The sequence below is a fragment of the Anoplopoma fimbria genome, chromosome 5, assembly GCF_027596085.1.
Source record: "Anoplopoma fimbria isolate UVic2021 breed Golden Eagle Sablefish chromosome 5, Afim_UVic_2022, whole genome shotgun sequence".
NCBI lineage: Eukaryota > Metazoa > Chordata > Actinopteri > Perciformes > Anoplopomatidae > Anoplopoma > Anoplopoma fimbria.
The window spans coordinates 18,724,781-18,741,418 of NC_072453.1; the positions used below are offsets into that span (position 1 = coordinate 18,724,781).

The 16,638-nt window shown below is 38.8% G+C and overlaps 2 protein-coding genes across 2 annotated transcripts in view; one reads left to right on the forward strand and one right to left on the reverse strand.

Moving 5' to 3' along the window:
• The first annotated feature begins 4,969 nt into the window (after nucleotides 1-4,969).
• On the forward strand, nucleotides 4,970-10,933 carry chac2 (ChaC, cation transport regulator homolog 2 (E. coli)). Its single transcript, XM_054599207.1, has 3 exons — nucleotides 4,970-5,195; nucleotides 8,046-8,081; nucleotides 10,047-10,933. Exons 1-3 carry the CDS (start codon nucleotides 5,061-5,063, stop codon nucleotides 10,440-10,442), a joined length of 567 nt encoding a protein of 188 aa, XP_054455182.1. The 5' UTR covers nucleotides 4,970-5,060; the 3' UTR covers nucleotides 10,443-10,933.
• Nucleotides 10,934-11,542: 609 nt separating this feature from the next.
• The window catches only part of psme4b (proteasome activator subunit 4b), a 37,209-nt gene continuing 32,113 nt past the window's right edge, over nucleotides 11,543-16,638 (reverse strand). The window contains exons 45-48 of the mRNA XM_054598290.1: nucleotides 16,575-16,638; nucleotides 14,736-14,872; nucleotides 14,294-14,441; nucleotides 11,543-12,228 (exon numbers count right to left, since the gene is read on the reverse strand). The exon at nucleotides 16,575-16,638 is cut by the window's right edge and continues 92 nt beyond it. Of these exons, the coding sequence (XP_054454265.1) occupies nucleotides 12,094-12,228; nucleotides 14,294-14,441; nucleotides 14,736-14,872; nucleotides 16,575-16,638 (484 nt within the window). The 3' untranslated portion in view covers nucleotides 11,543-12,093. The remainder of the gene's footprint in view (nucleotides 12,229-14,293; nucleotides 14,442-14,735; nucleotides 14,873-16,574) is intronic.

Consider the following 16,638-nt stretch of genomic DNA (forward strand, 5'->3'; position numbering starts at 1 on the left):
ATTCATTACATTTTTGTAATACTTTGGTTTATGATCAAATGCTGCAGGGATGAGATGTTTTTGTAGGCCGAATCCCTGAAGTCAGCATCGCCGACAAAAAGGCATTTTTTCCACTGGTATGATACATATACATTTTCTTCAGCAAGACATCCTTCAATGAGCACCAGTTGTATGAGTTGTGAAAGGTTAATGCAAAGCTAATAATAAAAAGCAAACGGTGGGCTATGAACCATCTACACCATGGTCCCATGAGCGTGAAGATGAAAAATGAGGCTTTGAAGGCGGACGAGTCTGACCTTAGCATTTAGCTGAAAGCACCATGCTACAGAGCTGCTAGCATGGCTGTAGACTGCCTTGTTCCAGACAAAGTTCTGCCTGAAACGCTAAGAACAACAACGCTACTATTTCAGGGAGAGGTTTTATCTTCAACCCTCTCCTGAGATGTGGAAGACTTTTCATTGCTGCTTGAGTATTGCCATCAATTGGAATTCTGTAGCACCAACTTCAGCTGAGTACATAATGCTAATGCTAACTGAATTACAAGGATTTAGACAAAGAATGCGGCACAGGTACACACAAAAAAAATAATTGATTTCATAATATCCCATTTAAAACACAACATCTGAGCAATTCATGCTTTTCAATGGGCTTCTGTTGGTTTTTCCGCAGTTGATTGGTACTTTTCTCATATTTAAGATGAAAGATTTACACTTTTACATCCCACACATCCTGTGGGTCACAGTCTGCCTCCTAGCATGCTATTCTCCAGATGAATCATTCTAAACTGGCCAATCCTGCAGCCAACAAACACTAAAGGAAGTCCCTTCTGATCAGTCTCCTGTAACACGACATGGTTCTCACTCAAACATGCTGATGAAGTTAAAGACTTTGTTATAGACTTCGGTTAAGCTTGAGGAAGCTTTAGAGTATTAGTTTCCATTGCAGCGACTGGACTTAAGCCTTATTTATACCAATTTTGGGGGGGGGGAAATATCTCAAATCCCTTCAGCGATGTCAGTTCCAAGTGAAGAATATGTCTTTATAGTTACTCACTACTTGCAGCAAGAATACAAACTTATGTGTTGAATGATTGGACACCATTTTCAAAAGGTTACTATGACCCCAATTTAATTTATCTAGCTTAGAAATGAAATGAGGAAAAGAGAGGTTTTAGGCTACTATGTTGTTATCAGTCAATGAGGAAAAAGTAGCCTGTGGTTTATTATTAAAACAAATTAAGATCAGCACTAATCTAATTTAGGTGTAAAAGAAAATGACATATATATTATAAGAGGAGCTGGCTTTTGTCTTGAGAGGAAACTTCAACTTTATAATCAAACTCTGAAAAGATGTATAAACATTAGCCTCTCTCATCACATGTTCTCCAAATGTTCTGCTAAAACAAAGGAGATCACAGTATTTATCGTGAATAAAACCTTCTATTTTATCATCATTTCTATTATTACATCTTGTTTGAAGACGGAGGGAGAATATCAGTCATGCCAATACGAACATGATTATCATTGTGTTATTCTAATTAGTCAGTGCTTGTGCTGGTCCAACATTTTTAACAGATGAGGTTTTAGCAGTCTCATTGTAAAAACGGAGTCAAAATAGATAATATTGACTTGCTAATAATTACTTTCTTATCTTACAGTCCTTCACATCATCATTAGTAGTTGCTATACCCAGAATTGAATTACAGTCTCAGGCAAGTCCAACAGTACTGATAGATGTGGCTGCATTCGGCGAGCCTGTATGTGAGAGAGAACTCTCCGGAGTCATATGAGCAGTTCAGGATCAAAGTCTGAGGCCTCAGAGCCAGAAATGGCCCACTCAACTCTGCTCTCTTCATATAGTGGACTTTTATAACCCGGCCGCCTAATTCCTCACTATGGCTGCTGAGACGGAGTAAGAAGTTCAAAAGCTTTTTTTGTGTGTGCAACCACTGCTGCTGGAGTGAGTCGCTATGGAGGAGACCTTTGGATGGGTTTTGTGGACCTTGAACGATGCAGGAGAACAACTAAATATCTGAGGTTAGTTAGAGATCATGCAGGTTGTTGGTGGAAAAATAAATTCCACTAACTGAAGAAATGTCATCTCAAAGAGCAGGTTAAGGAGATAACTGCCATGTGGACATCTTACAAGGATTGGCTGACAGAAAGCAACAGGAGTAATATCACCATGAACAAAAACACAAAAACAACAAAATAAATGATCGCTGCCCAGTCAGAACTCTTACATAGCCTTCAACCTCGGCTGAAACAAACAAACTTGAACAGAACAAGGGTGTTTTGGATGTTTACGACCCCATTCAGTGTAACTCGCCTTAAAAGGGCACACTTAAAATTCAGTGTTTTTCCTCCATAACAATGAGGGACTTGAAAGCACGGATCGAAAAAGTGGTGCAGCAACGACTGAGATATCCTGATTCTTTATTCCCTAGTCAGGCTGTTCCTATTCACTGTTCGTACTCATACCTATAAGAAGTAATGCACTGTAATGTGTGTTTAACCAGGTTATCGTTAGCAGCTCAGGGGATGTATTGTTAAGAGCATCAAAGTCCACGTAGGGAGGAGGTCAGTGTGGACGATGGCTCACAAACAGGACTTTCACCCAGGAGACTGCTGTGCCTGTTTTGTGTGAAACCAAAAGTTAATGGTGACATATTGTTTCTTTACCTTTGTTACCTATGTTGTGTAAGGTACTTAACTAACAACACCTGCATAAGTTATGTAATAACAAACAAACTTCTTTTAACTCAACTGTTTTCTGATGCTTATGGTTAAGGTGTGCTTATAATTTAACCCACAAAAACATCTAACTGGGTTTGCATCATGGAAAGATCCTGGTTTTGGTTGAAATGACCAGTTGGCCTTTAGTTTTCATGATTACAGTATTAACTTGATAATGTTAAGGAGCGACTCTGGTCCTGGATTAGAAAAACAAACAACGTTGACTTTCATTAGAAAGCAGGAAATGAACAGTGGTCTCTTGTTGATTTAAATAATGTAATTGCTTTTGGTCAATATTAGAATTTGAAGGCTTCAGTGTTTAAAATGTAATTTTTATTCACATCCATTCCTCTTCATATTTACTGCAACATCTGTGTTTTTTATTTTACAAAAAAGAGATTTGCCAAATTCACTTTGTGCAGACACATTCTGCGAGTTTCTTCAGCAGAGCCAATAAAACATATTTCGCAATATGAAAACGATCTCTTTTCTGAGACCACAAACAGGCTGTAGGGGACTCTTTATATTTCCATAAATGTCTTTGTTGTCATCAAAATGAAAATTTATGCCAGAAAAAGACTAAATGAAATATTTTCTCACCAATGACTTCCTGTCATAGACAAATAGTGCATAAGGTGAGCCCACGGGACAGGTTGTGAGCTTCCTGTGGAGATCCACAAACAAACGAGATAACTGTTATGTGTGCATGAGGTTTAAGATGTTTGGAGCAGGATTTAGCCTGTAAGTACGCGTCTGTGTAGCTCTGTAGAGGGTTACAGTTATGCAAGTATTAGAGGATCATCATTTTCACAGAAGGGAACATGAACTATTGGAAACTGCTGCTTTTAACTGCTTCAAATTACGGGAAGTGCTATGACATTATTTTTAATGTATGCTTCACACAGATTTACACACATTCCCACCTGAGAGCTGACCTTTAGTGAGCAGCACCACTGCAGCAGCTTTGCTTTGGTGTCTTGAACGAGGTTGTCTTTATGGCAGATGTCTCCTCAGCAGCATTTTTCAGCCCAGTTGAGGGTTAAAACCACGGATCTGCTCCTTCAAACGTAACGCTGGTAAGTTACATAAAATGTTTGCTGACTGGCTTCTGACTGGGCAGAAGATTGAGCTGCTGTACATGGAGCAGACGTTACAGGCCAGACTGTGGCTGTCCACTTTGTTTGGTTCTGAATCAGTGCTCACACAGCAGACATGAGGAGCATGTTATGAGGGAGAACACACTGAAACACTGAGTAGAAACTCAGCACCACCTGGTGTCAGGACTGAAGCCCAGATTCTTTTGTTTTTGTCCCAGTTCATGTTTAAACAAAAGCAGAAGCACAGGTGGACATTCGTTGAAAATGAATGAACTGGTACAGGTGAAAGGTAATCTATAATAACACATTAATCAATCACCAAAAAGAATAACATAGTTCCCTTTCTTCCACAAGAGAACAAGGTCACATACACACATTTATAAATTCTTAATGTGTGACTGGATGTGAATCCTGGAAGCATCCACTTCTAAATCTGTATTATTATATATTTTTTTACCGAATAAACCTTATTCAAACATTAAAAAATGTAATTCCATTTCGACATGTGTGCAACAATTTTATATTTCTTTATACCTGCAGCAATATTCCACAGTTTCTGGGATTTTTCTGGGATTTTTCTTTCCTCAAATTTGAATATTCAAAGTTTTTCATGGCAACTTGCTGATTTAATAAAGTTACACAAACTATTTGTGAAAGCTGGTCAGGTGTAGTTTACACTGAAGGGGATAGGGATCAGGCATGGCCTTCAAAATAAAAGTGAAAGGTTCCTAAAAGCTATGAACACAGTGGTACAACATGGAGTGAAACCATGAAAAGACTGTCATGAAGCACCACCGTGTCGTGAACACCTGCCGGGAACACCTGTGGCTGTCAACGCGATCAGAACACCTGCAATGTATAATGTGATGTAATGTAATGTAATGTAATGTAATGTAATGTAATGTGATGTAAGGGAATGGCCTTCAAAATAAAAGTGAAAGGTTCCTAAAAGCTATGAACACAGTGGTACAACATGGAGTGAAACCATGAAAAGACTGTCATGAAGCACCACCGTGTCGTGAACACCTGCCGGGAACACCTGTGGCTGTCAACGCGATCAGAACACCTGCAATGTGAGCGGGGGTTGTTTTATTCTGAAACTCCGTTGAGCGGAAGTACATGTCTACGTCACTCGGATGACGTGTTACTGTTGACGTGGTCTGGGTCGGTTTAAAGGTGCACGTGTTCCGTCACCACGCCGTCCGCAGCGCAGGTGTGCCGTGACGTCATGTGGGTCTTCGGGTACGGCTCTCTGATCTGGAAGGTGGACTTCCCGTTCGAGGAGAAGCGGGTCGGCTTCATCAGAGGCTTCAGCCGCCGCTTCTGGCAGGGCAGCAGCGACCACCGGGGCGTGCCGGGCAAGGTGAGTCACACCGGGCCGTGAGGGGGCAGGTAACCACAGGTAACCCTACAGGTAACCACAGGTAGTAACCTACAGGTAGTAACCTACAGGTAGTAACCTACAGGTAGTAACCTACAGGTAACCACAGGTAGTAACCTACAGGTAGTAACCTACAGGTGAACCCTACAGGTAGTAACCTACAGGTAGTGACCTACAGGTAGTAACCACAGGTAGTAACCTACCACAGGTAACCTACAGGTAGTAACCTACAGGTAGTAACCTACAGGTGACCACGTAGTAACCACAGGTAGTAACCACAGGTAGTAACCTACAGGTAGTAACCTACAGGTAGTAACCTACAGGTAGTAACCTACAGGTAGTAACCTACAGGTAACCACAGGTAGTAACCTACAGGTAACCACAGGTAGTAACCTACAGGTAGTAACCTACAGGTAGTAACCTACAGGTAACCACAGGTAACCACAGGTAGTAACCACAGGTAACCACAGGTAGTAACCACAGGTAACCACAGGTAACCTACAGGTAGTAACCTACAGGTAACCTACAGGTAACCACAGGTAGTAACCTACAGGTAACCTACAGGTAGTAACCTACAGGTAGTAACCTACAGGTAACCACAGTGACGACACCAGTGACGACACACGTTTAACTGTCTGTTGACTTTGAAACAGCAGCTCTGTCTGTAGACAGAGTAGAACACTAAATACACACTAAATACACACTAATACACACTAATACACACTAATACACACTAATACACAGTAATACACACTAATACACAGTAATACACAGTAATACACACTAATACACACTAAATACACACTAATACACACTAATACACAGTAAATACACACTAATACACACTAAATACACACTAATACACACTAAATACACACTAATACACACTAATACACACTAATACACACTAAATACACACTAATACACACTAATACACAATACACAGTAAATACACACTAATACACACTAAATACACACTAATACACAGTAAATACACACTAAATACACACTAAATACACACTAAATACACACTAATACACACTAAATACACACTAATACACAGTAAATACACACTAATACACACTAATACACACTAATACACACTAAATACACAGTAAATACACACTAATACACAGTAAATACACACTAATACACACTAAATACTCTGTAAATACACAGTAAATACACACTAAATACACACTAATACACACTAATACACAGTAAATACACACTAAATACACACTAAATACACAGTAAATACACACTAAATACACAGTAAATACACACTAAATACACACTAAATACACACTAAATACACACTAATACACACTAAATACACAGTAAATACACACTAATACACAGTAAATACACACTAATACACACTAAATACACACTAAATACACACTAAATACACACTAAATACACAGTAAATACACACTAAATACACAGTAAATACACAGTAAATACACACTAAATACACAGTAAATACACACTAAATACACAGTAAATACACACTAAATACACACTAATACACACTAAATACTCTGTAAATACACACTAAATACACACTAAATACACTGTAAATACACACTAAATACACACTAAATACACTGTAAATACTCTGTAAATACACACTAAATACACAGTAAATACTCTGTAAATACACTATAAATACTCTGTAAATACACAGTAAATACTCTGTAAATACACTGTAAATACACTGTAAATACACTGTAAATACACTGTAAATACACTGTAAATACACTGTAAATACTCTGTAAATACACTGTAAATACTCTGTAAATACACTGTAAATACACTGTAAATACTCTGTAAATACACACTAAATACACTGTAAATACTCTGTAAATACACTGTAAATACACTGTAAATACACTGTAAATACTCTGTAAATACACACTAAATACTCTGTAAATACACACTAAATACACTGTAAATACACTGTAAATACACTGTAAATACTCTGTAAATACACTGTAAATACTCTGTAAATACACTATAAATACTCTGTAAATACACTGTAAATACACTATAAATACTCTGTAAATACACTACACTGTAAATACACTGTAAATACACTATAAATACACTGTAAATACACTATAAATACACTGTAAATACACTGTAAATACACTATAAATACACTATAAATACACTGTACACTATAAATACACTATAAATACACTGTAAATACACTATAAATACACTGTACACTATAAATACACTGTACACTATAAATACACTGTACACTATAAATACACTGCGCAATACTATAATTATTCTGTCTCTATATACAATATTTTAGTTATTGTGGATTTGTTTTACTTTTTTTACTTATTTAATATTCTTTCCTGTTTTTATTACTTGTTTACTTATTTATAATACTTTTTTTTACTATGTCTCTCTTGTTTGCACTATCCTCTCTATTTCCCCGCTGCGGGACTAATAAAGGATTATCTTATCTTATCTTACATCACCTGGTTTGGCCTGTAATCTGTTGTAACTCTGTTACTATCTTAAGTGTTAAATTACTAAAACAAACAACATTTTTATAAAGTTGCCATTTAGTTTAGACCCAGAAGTCATTATGCATTTGTTTTGTTTGACTTTTTATTGTTTATCCCTTTAATATTTACGTTTATCACTATCATATAGGGGGTGTAACGTTATGTACATGCTTCTGTAGCTTGTATTATAACCTTTCCATGTAAAGCTACTCTGTTTTGTGGACATGTGTATAGTGTATATTATTATTTTTTCCATAATCCTGCTGATGTTTCACGGTGCTCTCTCCTCTGTCTGTCCTCACAGCCGGGCCGGGTGGTGACTCTGGTGGAGGATCCGGAGGTGAGACATTCCTAAACTTAATGGAGCCGTACATTACTTTGTAATAGAGCTGCAACTAACGATTCATTTCACTGTCTATTACTTTGCCAATTACTTTCTCGATTAAGTGTTGTGTCTAGAAAATGGAGAAGAATGCCCGTCCTACTTTGTAAGAGCCCGAGGTGACGTCTTCTTGTTTTGTCCAACCAACTCTCCAAAACCCAGTTTAGAATAACGAGAAGCAGGAAACTCACGTTTAAGAAGCTGGAACCATTAGAACTGACAAATGACCTGAAAGATGAATTGATTATCAAAATAGTCATCGATCAATTTTCCCTCAACCGACCAATAAATCCAATTATCATTCCAGCCGATTGGTTTTATTATTTTTTTATTTAAATCTCCATAAAAGATTTAGTGATCATCCACTACTTCTTCTCTCCTTTGTAATATGTCACATATGTGCACAGTATCTGCAATATATGATTTAATTTCACATAATATGCAAAAAGGAACATTTTAACAAACAACAATCCACCCTTTCATTGAATACCTAACTTTTCATAAAGATTTGTCTTTTTTAATAAGTAGGTGTCCTAATAAACAAGTTATAAATCTTCATGATATTAATTACATTTGACATAGTTTCTATGAATGTGAGGTTTTATTAAAAGACAATTATGTTAAGGGGAAAAGCAAACAAAGCAAATGATATCTCATGTTATTCATATACAGAATTACAACCTGATGGTCATAATTTGTCACCTTGTTATTTATTACTCTTTTATTGAGAATAACTAATAGAAACCTTGTATCATAAAGGCCAATAAACTAGCTTTGCAATTACGTGAAAAGCAAGATTTTGTTGATTAAAGTCATCTTAATAGATATATTAAGTACATCCGTTTTTATTTTTTTACTGTCACGGTGTTATGAATATTTTATTTATTGACACATGGATGATGTGAGACAAAGACACATGCTGACCTAGGTGAAGGTGAGCGCCGTTCTACTGCTCAGGAAAGGAGATTCCATCTTCTACAGTAGAACAAAGGACGGCGTTGTGTTCTGACCTTGGATCAGAGGTGATTTGTTGCGGTTGATGAGCGATGGAGAGATAGTGTGTAATGTAGTGAAACATGGTAAGTGTGGAGGAAACATGCATTCAGAGGTGACTGATGAGAACCTAAAAACTGTTTCTTGTGAGGTCAGAATCGTCTACAGCTTGTGATCATAAACATTATGTCAATACAAACATGTAACTAAAGATTGTTTTCATTATTTATTATTCTGCAGATTCATTTCTTTGTTATTCAGTTATAACTTGGTCTTTGAATTGTCAGGAAATGCTTCTCAGTTTCCTCAAGTATAAGTTGATGTCTTCATATTTTTCCAACCAACAGTCAAATATCAAAAGATATTCAGTTTACCACCATCGAAAATTAAGAAAATCACCAAATATTCACCTTTGAGTTCGCAATCCTCTTAGACTGTATATCAGAAGTGGACGTGGTCGTCATGACGTCACCCTTTGGTTTGTGGACTCGAGTTCAGCTTTTGGCCATCGTCATCTTGGACTTTTGCAACCAGTGAACAGGAAGTGACCATATTTGGTCCACAGAGGAGTGAGGTAGAGACGCCGCTACGGCTCTGGTGGCATTAGTGACCTGTTAATCAATAGGTAGCCACTTCCCAAATCCAACCCTGCTTTAAGGTCTGTTTGACTCTGAGTGGACCATGGTTTACTAAGTGATGGTCATGCTGTATTGAAGATGACCTGAACTAGAGGTTGAGACCATAAACCATGTTTACAATGTTTACTGAGGGAATAAATCAAGAGAGAAGAAAGGGTTATGGTCTCACAGACCTCAATGCAATCATACTTGTTTTTACAACCAAAATAAGTCGCCCCCTGCTGGTCAGTAGAGAGAATGTCAGAACCGGAGGTAATCCTGCGATCTGTTTCTTTCGTTCCCTCTCTTTAAGGGCTGCGTCTGGGGCGTCGCTTACAAGCTGCCGACGGGCCGGGAGCAGGAGGTGAAGAGTTACCTTGACTACCGAGAAAAAGGTGGCTATCAGGTCATCACGGTGACCTTTCACCCCCGTCCACCACTGTCTCCCCCGCCCAGCCAAATGCTGCTCTACATCGGCTCTCAGGACAATCCGGACTACCTCGGCCCCGCCCCTCTGGAGGAGATAGCCAACCAGATCGTCGACTCCACCGGTCCAAGCGGGCAAAACACGGAGTACCTTTTTCAGCTGGCTGACGCTGTGAGGACAATTCTACCTGAGGACGCAGACACACACCTGTTTTCTCTAGAAACGTTAGTGAGGGAACGACTACACAGCGGGCAGAAACACTCACACACTCAAACAGGCTGATAGTGATCAGACAACTATTAAAAGTAATCAATGATTAATATCTGGCTGGAGTTGTAGAATAATCTCAGGGTTTAAGGTAAGAATGGAGACAACAAGGATGTTTGTTAGATACAAAAAACATGTTGTGTGTCCCGTGCAGAAAAACACATAACAAATAATATGTATTGAAAGCTGCTTAAAATACATAAAGGTACTGTTATTCAAACTACGTGTTGAATGATCACAAAATATGCTTTGGACAAACTCGTCAATTCACTCTGTACAATATAGAACCGAGAAAATGAAGAACGTTTTGAGATAATAAATATATTCTGAGTGAATATGAATCTACATTCACGTGTGCGTTTGGTCTGTTGTGGGTCTTGTGCTGTGTGTGTTCTACTGGGTGAAATATTTGGGCCAATATAACATTAACAGGTTTATTTTGAACCCAGTGAAGTTTGATTTAAGACTCTCATGGATATAATAAAACATGATGGAACCAACATTTGATTACCCCGCCTTCTTGATTTTATTGGACTGATTTAGTTTATTTAAATTATTTTAAAAAGGAGAACAAGGTCAGACAATTGACCATACTGTTTTAATCTATAAAACGAAACTTGAATATTAGTTTAGTAAAGTCATCATTTCCAAACACCTTTTTTTTAGTTCCTCACTTTTCAAACCAAATGATCCGTCTTTGTTAAATGCCTTCGATCTCTCGTTGTAACATCGTTGAACGCCGTGTTAATCCGTGTTTGTATTTAACTTCTTCTCAGTCGTTTGTTTATCGGCTGTGGTTTGTAACTAAAAACCGTCGGTGCAGAAACATCTCTTCTATGTCTGAACTCTCTCTGTGCAGATCATAATGTGCTGTTGACATTGATGATGTATGAATGTATGCAGATAATCTGCAGCTTTTCCACATCATCAATGGACTCACTCATTATTACATACTCTAAATAAAAAACATATTTTACAAATGATGCAGTGAATTTATTCAACAGGAAACAAACAGTGTTGAGCTATTATATAATACAACTAGAATAGGAATATCATAAATTATATTACAGCATTTTATACATCTTATTATAGGTGTATATACATTTTATCAATTACACAATGTTAATCCATATTAATTCATATATATGATACAGTATAAGAAACATAATATGATGTGTAAGTGTTGGGCTACATGGTGACTGTAGGATACTACTAGAGGTTGAAGTATTTGGTACTATCAATATTTGTATCGTCATATAAGTTTATCTTGAATTCGGTGAATTAATGGACAGTTTTGACTTTTTATGTGTTCTTTAAATATCTTTTTAAAAGAAATAAGAGTGAAATACTGTAATGAGAGTAGTGATGCAAAAAGATAAAGAGGTTTCTGGTAAGTGAGTGGCTGAATATATTATAACAGCAACAAAAGATTCCCTTAAAGGTGATTATCGGGGGAGTACAGTGGACACAAAATAAACAACAAGTAGGTTAAATATTAATAACCGTTTTGTTCAGGGTTGTTTTTCTGCCGGGTTTCCTGAAGGCCAACATTGGCACGCAAAGTTCCAATCAATATTATCATATAATATATATCAATATAACACGATAGTACGATGGGCCCAGGAGCTGCTGAGGGGTCGTCAGTCTTCAGGGTGCAGGCGGCGGTCTAGGCGTAGTAACAGGGCGACACCAGCAGGTCTGTGAGCACCAGCAGCTGGTCGTCGGTGAAGCTCTGCCGATGCTCCTGCCAGTTATCGTGGTGAGTGCGTCTGAACTCCGACAGGGTCTTCTTCACCGTCATCTGGGAACAACAAACACCACGGGAGGAAACGCATCACTGTGAACCAATGACACACAAACGTCTACGCTCGTCTCACACAGGCCGACAAACACCACGAGGTGACTAATAAATATTTAGACAGTCACATGTCTGAGGGAAATACTGCAGATTTACTCTGCAAGGTTCATTCCACAACTGTAGTTACTACTGTAGTTACTACTGTAGTTACTACTGTTACTACTGTAGTTACTGTAGTTACTACTGTAGTTACTACTGTTACTAACTACTGTAGTTACTGTAGTTACTACTGTAGTTACTACTGTAGTTACTACTGTAGTTACTACTGTAGTACTACTGTAGTTACTACTGTAGTTACTACTGTAGTTACTTTGTATATTATTGATGATTTGAGAGTACAAAGCAGTAAAAACTCCTCTCAACACTCATAATGATCCGTGATATAATATATGAAAATAAAACATCCACGGAGGGGATTTTTCTGTATTACTGGTCCTTTTCCTTTAGATACTTTAACTACTTTTACTAAAGTACTGTTTAAAGTATTTTTACATTGAGGTATTTCTACTTAAACTGAAGTGATTATTTCAACAAGTTCTAAACATTATGATACTGGAGAATATATAATATATGCCTTGTTTTTCAGACCTTTGAGAGAAATGTAGTGAATTTGAACACTGCCAAACTGATTGTTGTTTGTTCATACACCACTATATTTCATTGTTAAGTCATAAATCAACATTACGTTCTTAAATGATCATTGATCACTAGATAAGTGAGATGTAACAGACTTTTGTTGAGTAACATATGCATGCAAACATAATTCTGGTTTCTTATTCAAAATCCTTTTGAAGGGAGTCAACAATCTAACACAAATTCTTATGTTTTCACAGTATATGTGTCTCCTAAAAGATTGAGTGGAGCTCTTTTACCAAAGCAGAACTATAATATTCCATCTCTGGAGTAAAGATGCACATTTTAAAGAGTTGAGTTTGTCTAAAATGAGGAGGTTTCCATTAAAACTGCAGTAAACTCCTTCAGTAAAGAGGATGCTGATTTGTTATTCAGAAAACAGCCTTTGATAAAAGCCACCATGAGTTGTTACAGCGAGAGCAGAGCTCACGTTCAGCAGTGGAACCAGAACAAGGCCCGGCTCTGACTTGTGAGGAAATAGTTCCTGTTTTGAGCAGAGAAACGACGGCGCTGCTGATCTGCAGATGAAACCTGCTGTGTAGAAACTAACAGCAGCTGACAATGTCTCCAGCATTGTTTACATGTATTAAAAACTAATGAGGTGATGATCATTTATCTAACAACAACTTAAATACACAAAGTAGGAATTATTTAAAGTGAAACGAGTTTGGAGGGAAAAGTTAACGTGGCTCAACAAGGACACAAAAACAGAGAATTAAACGGAGGATCAGTAGAACCAAGGATGTATTCATAACTAAAACATGGAGGACATTCATCTCACAGCAGGGCCCTTAGACACAATGAGGAGGATTTAGGGAAGGAAGGAAGGAAGGAAGGAAGGAAGGAAGGAAGGAAGGAAGGAAGGAAGGAAGGAAGGAAGGAAGGAAGGAAGGAAGGAAGGAAGGAAGGAAGGGGACGCCTGTGACCTGACAACCAAACCTGATTTAAGCTGAGGATTAGTTAGTCTGAAGAAACCACGATATGATATTCTTATTATTCCATTCTTATATAGAACATTATTCTTTTCAGAAGCTTTCTTAACAGACTCCTAAATATAATCCTTAACTGTATCCTTTGTATTTTCTTTCTCATCTCTTTCATTTTGCAACAGGAGAAGCGGTAAATTATCATCATCACTGGCTCCAGATCAGTGTCATGTTTTATTCAAACTCTGCATTACGGATTACATTGTATGTCTTCTTCATGCCTGAACAAAGGCCAAAGACACAATTTTCTCCTCAATTGGACAATGAAATTGTATTCTTTCAGCTCACACTGTGTTCAGCTCCATGTTTGTGTGTGTGTGTGTGTGTGTGTGTGTGTGTGTGTGTGTGTGTGTGTGTGTACACCTATGTGTGTGTGTGTGTGTGTGTACCTCTATAGGCTGTGGGTCGTTGAGATGGTTGCTCAGGTCCATCAGTATCTGAGGCATCCAGTCTGGGACATCGTAGGGGCTCGACAGGATGCACGCACTGAGGCCAAGCACTCCGGCATGGCGCCGCACTAAGTCTGCAAACACACACACACACACACACACACACACACACACACACACACACACACACACACACACACACACACACACACACACACACACCAATAGGGAGTTAAAATGAGCCTTTGAATTTCAAGGTTCACACTTCCCCTGGGATAAGAAAGGGTAATAGGGCAAGTATTACTGTGATTGCCTCACTGTATGATTGTGACGTGCACCTAAATGTGTGTGTGTGTGTGTGTGTGTGTGTGTGTGTGTGTGTGTGTGTGTGTGTGTGTGTGTGTGTGTGTGTGTGTGTGTGTGTGTGTGTGTGTGTGTGTGTGTGGAGGCCAGCTCTCCTCTGGCCTTGGGGAGGCGAGTCTGACTCAGCGTCTGGAGCTGTGTCTGCAGACTGGAGTCCAGAGGGAAGAACTGGCACTGCAGTAAACCACTGAGGGTGGTGCCTGCCATGTCCCTCACCTACAGGGGGAGGGAGGACGGGGGGGGAGGGAGGGACAGCGTCCAGAGAGAAAGAAAAAAAAGAGACCTGTGAAGATCAGGACAGACAAATAAAGGAGAGCACGAGGCAGTTTTAGGGCGAGAAACGCATGCACAATTTATCAAAAGAGGCGAGCGCAGGAAGATCGGGGGGGATGCGAGGTACACGGGACAGAGATGAGAAAAGAAGGGGGAGGAGGGGGAGGAGGGGGAGGAGGGATGCTGAGTTGAGCTGAGGTGAAATTCACTTGCAGAACATCACCGCCTTCCTGCATCACTTTGCATAAATGATGAATACGCACTGAGTGACGGCTGATATATCGAAACAGACAATGACATAAAGACGACACACGGAGCAGCTGCACACTCACACAGTTTACTAAATATTGCAAGTTAGACAACCAGCTTCATGTTTATTGATTTTACCTTTACGTCCCGATCAATAAAAAAAGAGACAAGTTAAAGAAGGTTTTAAAAGCGGGACATTTATTGCACAAAAGATGACGCAACTGAATATCAGAAGAGGTTCTATGCACTATGTTCACCATGTTCACCATGTTCACCATGTTCACCATGTTCACCATGTTCACCATGTTCACCATGTTCACTATGTTCACCATGTTCACCATGTTCACCATGTTCACCATGTTCACCATGTTCACTATGTTCACCATGTTCACCATGTTCACCATGTTCACTATGTTCACCATGTTCACTATGTTCACCATGTTCATGTTCACCATGTTCACCATGTTCACTATGTTCACCATGTTCACCATGTTCACCATGTTCACCATGTTCACCATGTTCATGTTCACTATGTTCACCATGTTCACTATGTTCACCATGTTCACCATGTTCACCATGTTCATGTTCACTATGTTCACCATGTTCACCATGTTCACTATGTTCACCATGTTCACTATGTTCACCATGTTCACCATGTTCACCATGTTCACCATGTTCACCATGTTCACCATGTTCACCATGTTCACCATGTTCACCATGTTCACCATGTTCACCATGTTCACTATGTTCACCATGTTCATGTTCACCATGTTCACTATGTTCACCATGTTCACCATGTTCACTATGTTCACCATGTTCACCATGTTCACTATGTTCACCATGTTCACCATGTTCACCATGTTCACCATGTTCACCATGTTCACCATGTTCACCATGTTCACTATGTTCACTATGTTCACCATGTTCACCATGTTCACCATGTTCACCATGTTCACTATGTTCACCATGTTCACCATGTTCACCATGTTCTGTGCACGAGTAGTTGATTCTACTGCATTCAATAAATACATATGAATAATTAACAGGTAAATAGTCAAAATGATATATTGGGCATTATATTGATTTATGATGTTATTTTTATATGGCTTAAATAAGGAGCAGCTCAAAGCAGTGCAGCGTGGCCACAGTGCTCCACCAACATCCTGATAGCAGATAAAGAGAGAGGCAGAAAAACAGCTAAATAAATGTAGTGCTGAGCAGAGAGGTAGAGGCTTATTTTTAAGCAATAACCGTGAAACGAAAAGAGGGATTAAGATTTAGTGAGGAGAAACTAGGGGACAATAAGTGGCCATTTATAATCCTGTGACATTAAACCCTGCAGAGGGGCGTTGGCGCTTTCAAACCAGCGTTGGCTGTTTCTTTGTGAATACATTACCTCCAGCTGCTCATCAAGCAGCAGCTGCATCACCAGCTTTCGGATGCGGAGCACCTCGGCGGGC

Coding starts and splice junctions, on each gene's coding strand:
- chac2 (XM_054599207.1), top strand. CDS start 5,061: ATGTGGGTCTTCGGGTACGGCTCTCTGATCTGGAAGGTGGACTTCCCG. Junction 5,196..8,045: donor ACCGGGGCGTGCCGGGCAAG/GTGAGTCACACC, acceptor CTGTCCTCACAG/CCGGGCCGGGTGGTGACTCT. Junction 8,082..10,046: donor CTCTGGTGGAGGATCCGGAG/GTGAGACATTCC, acceptor CCTCTCTTTAAG/GGCTGCGTCTGGGGCGTCGC.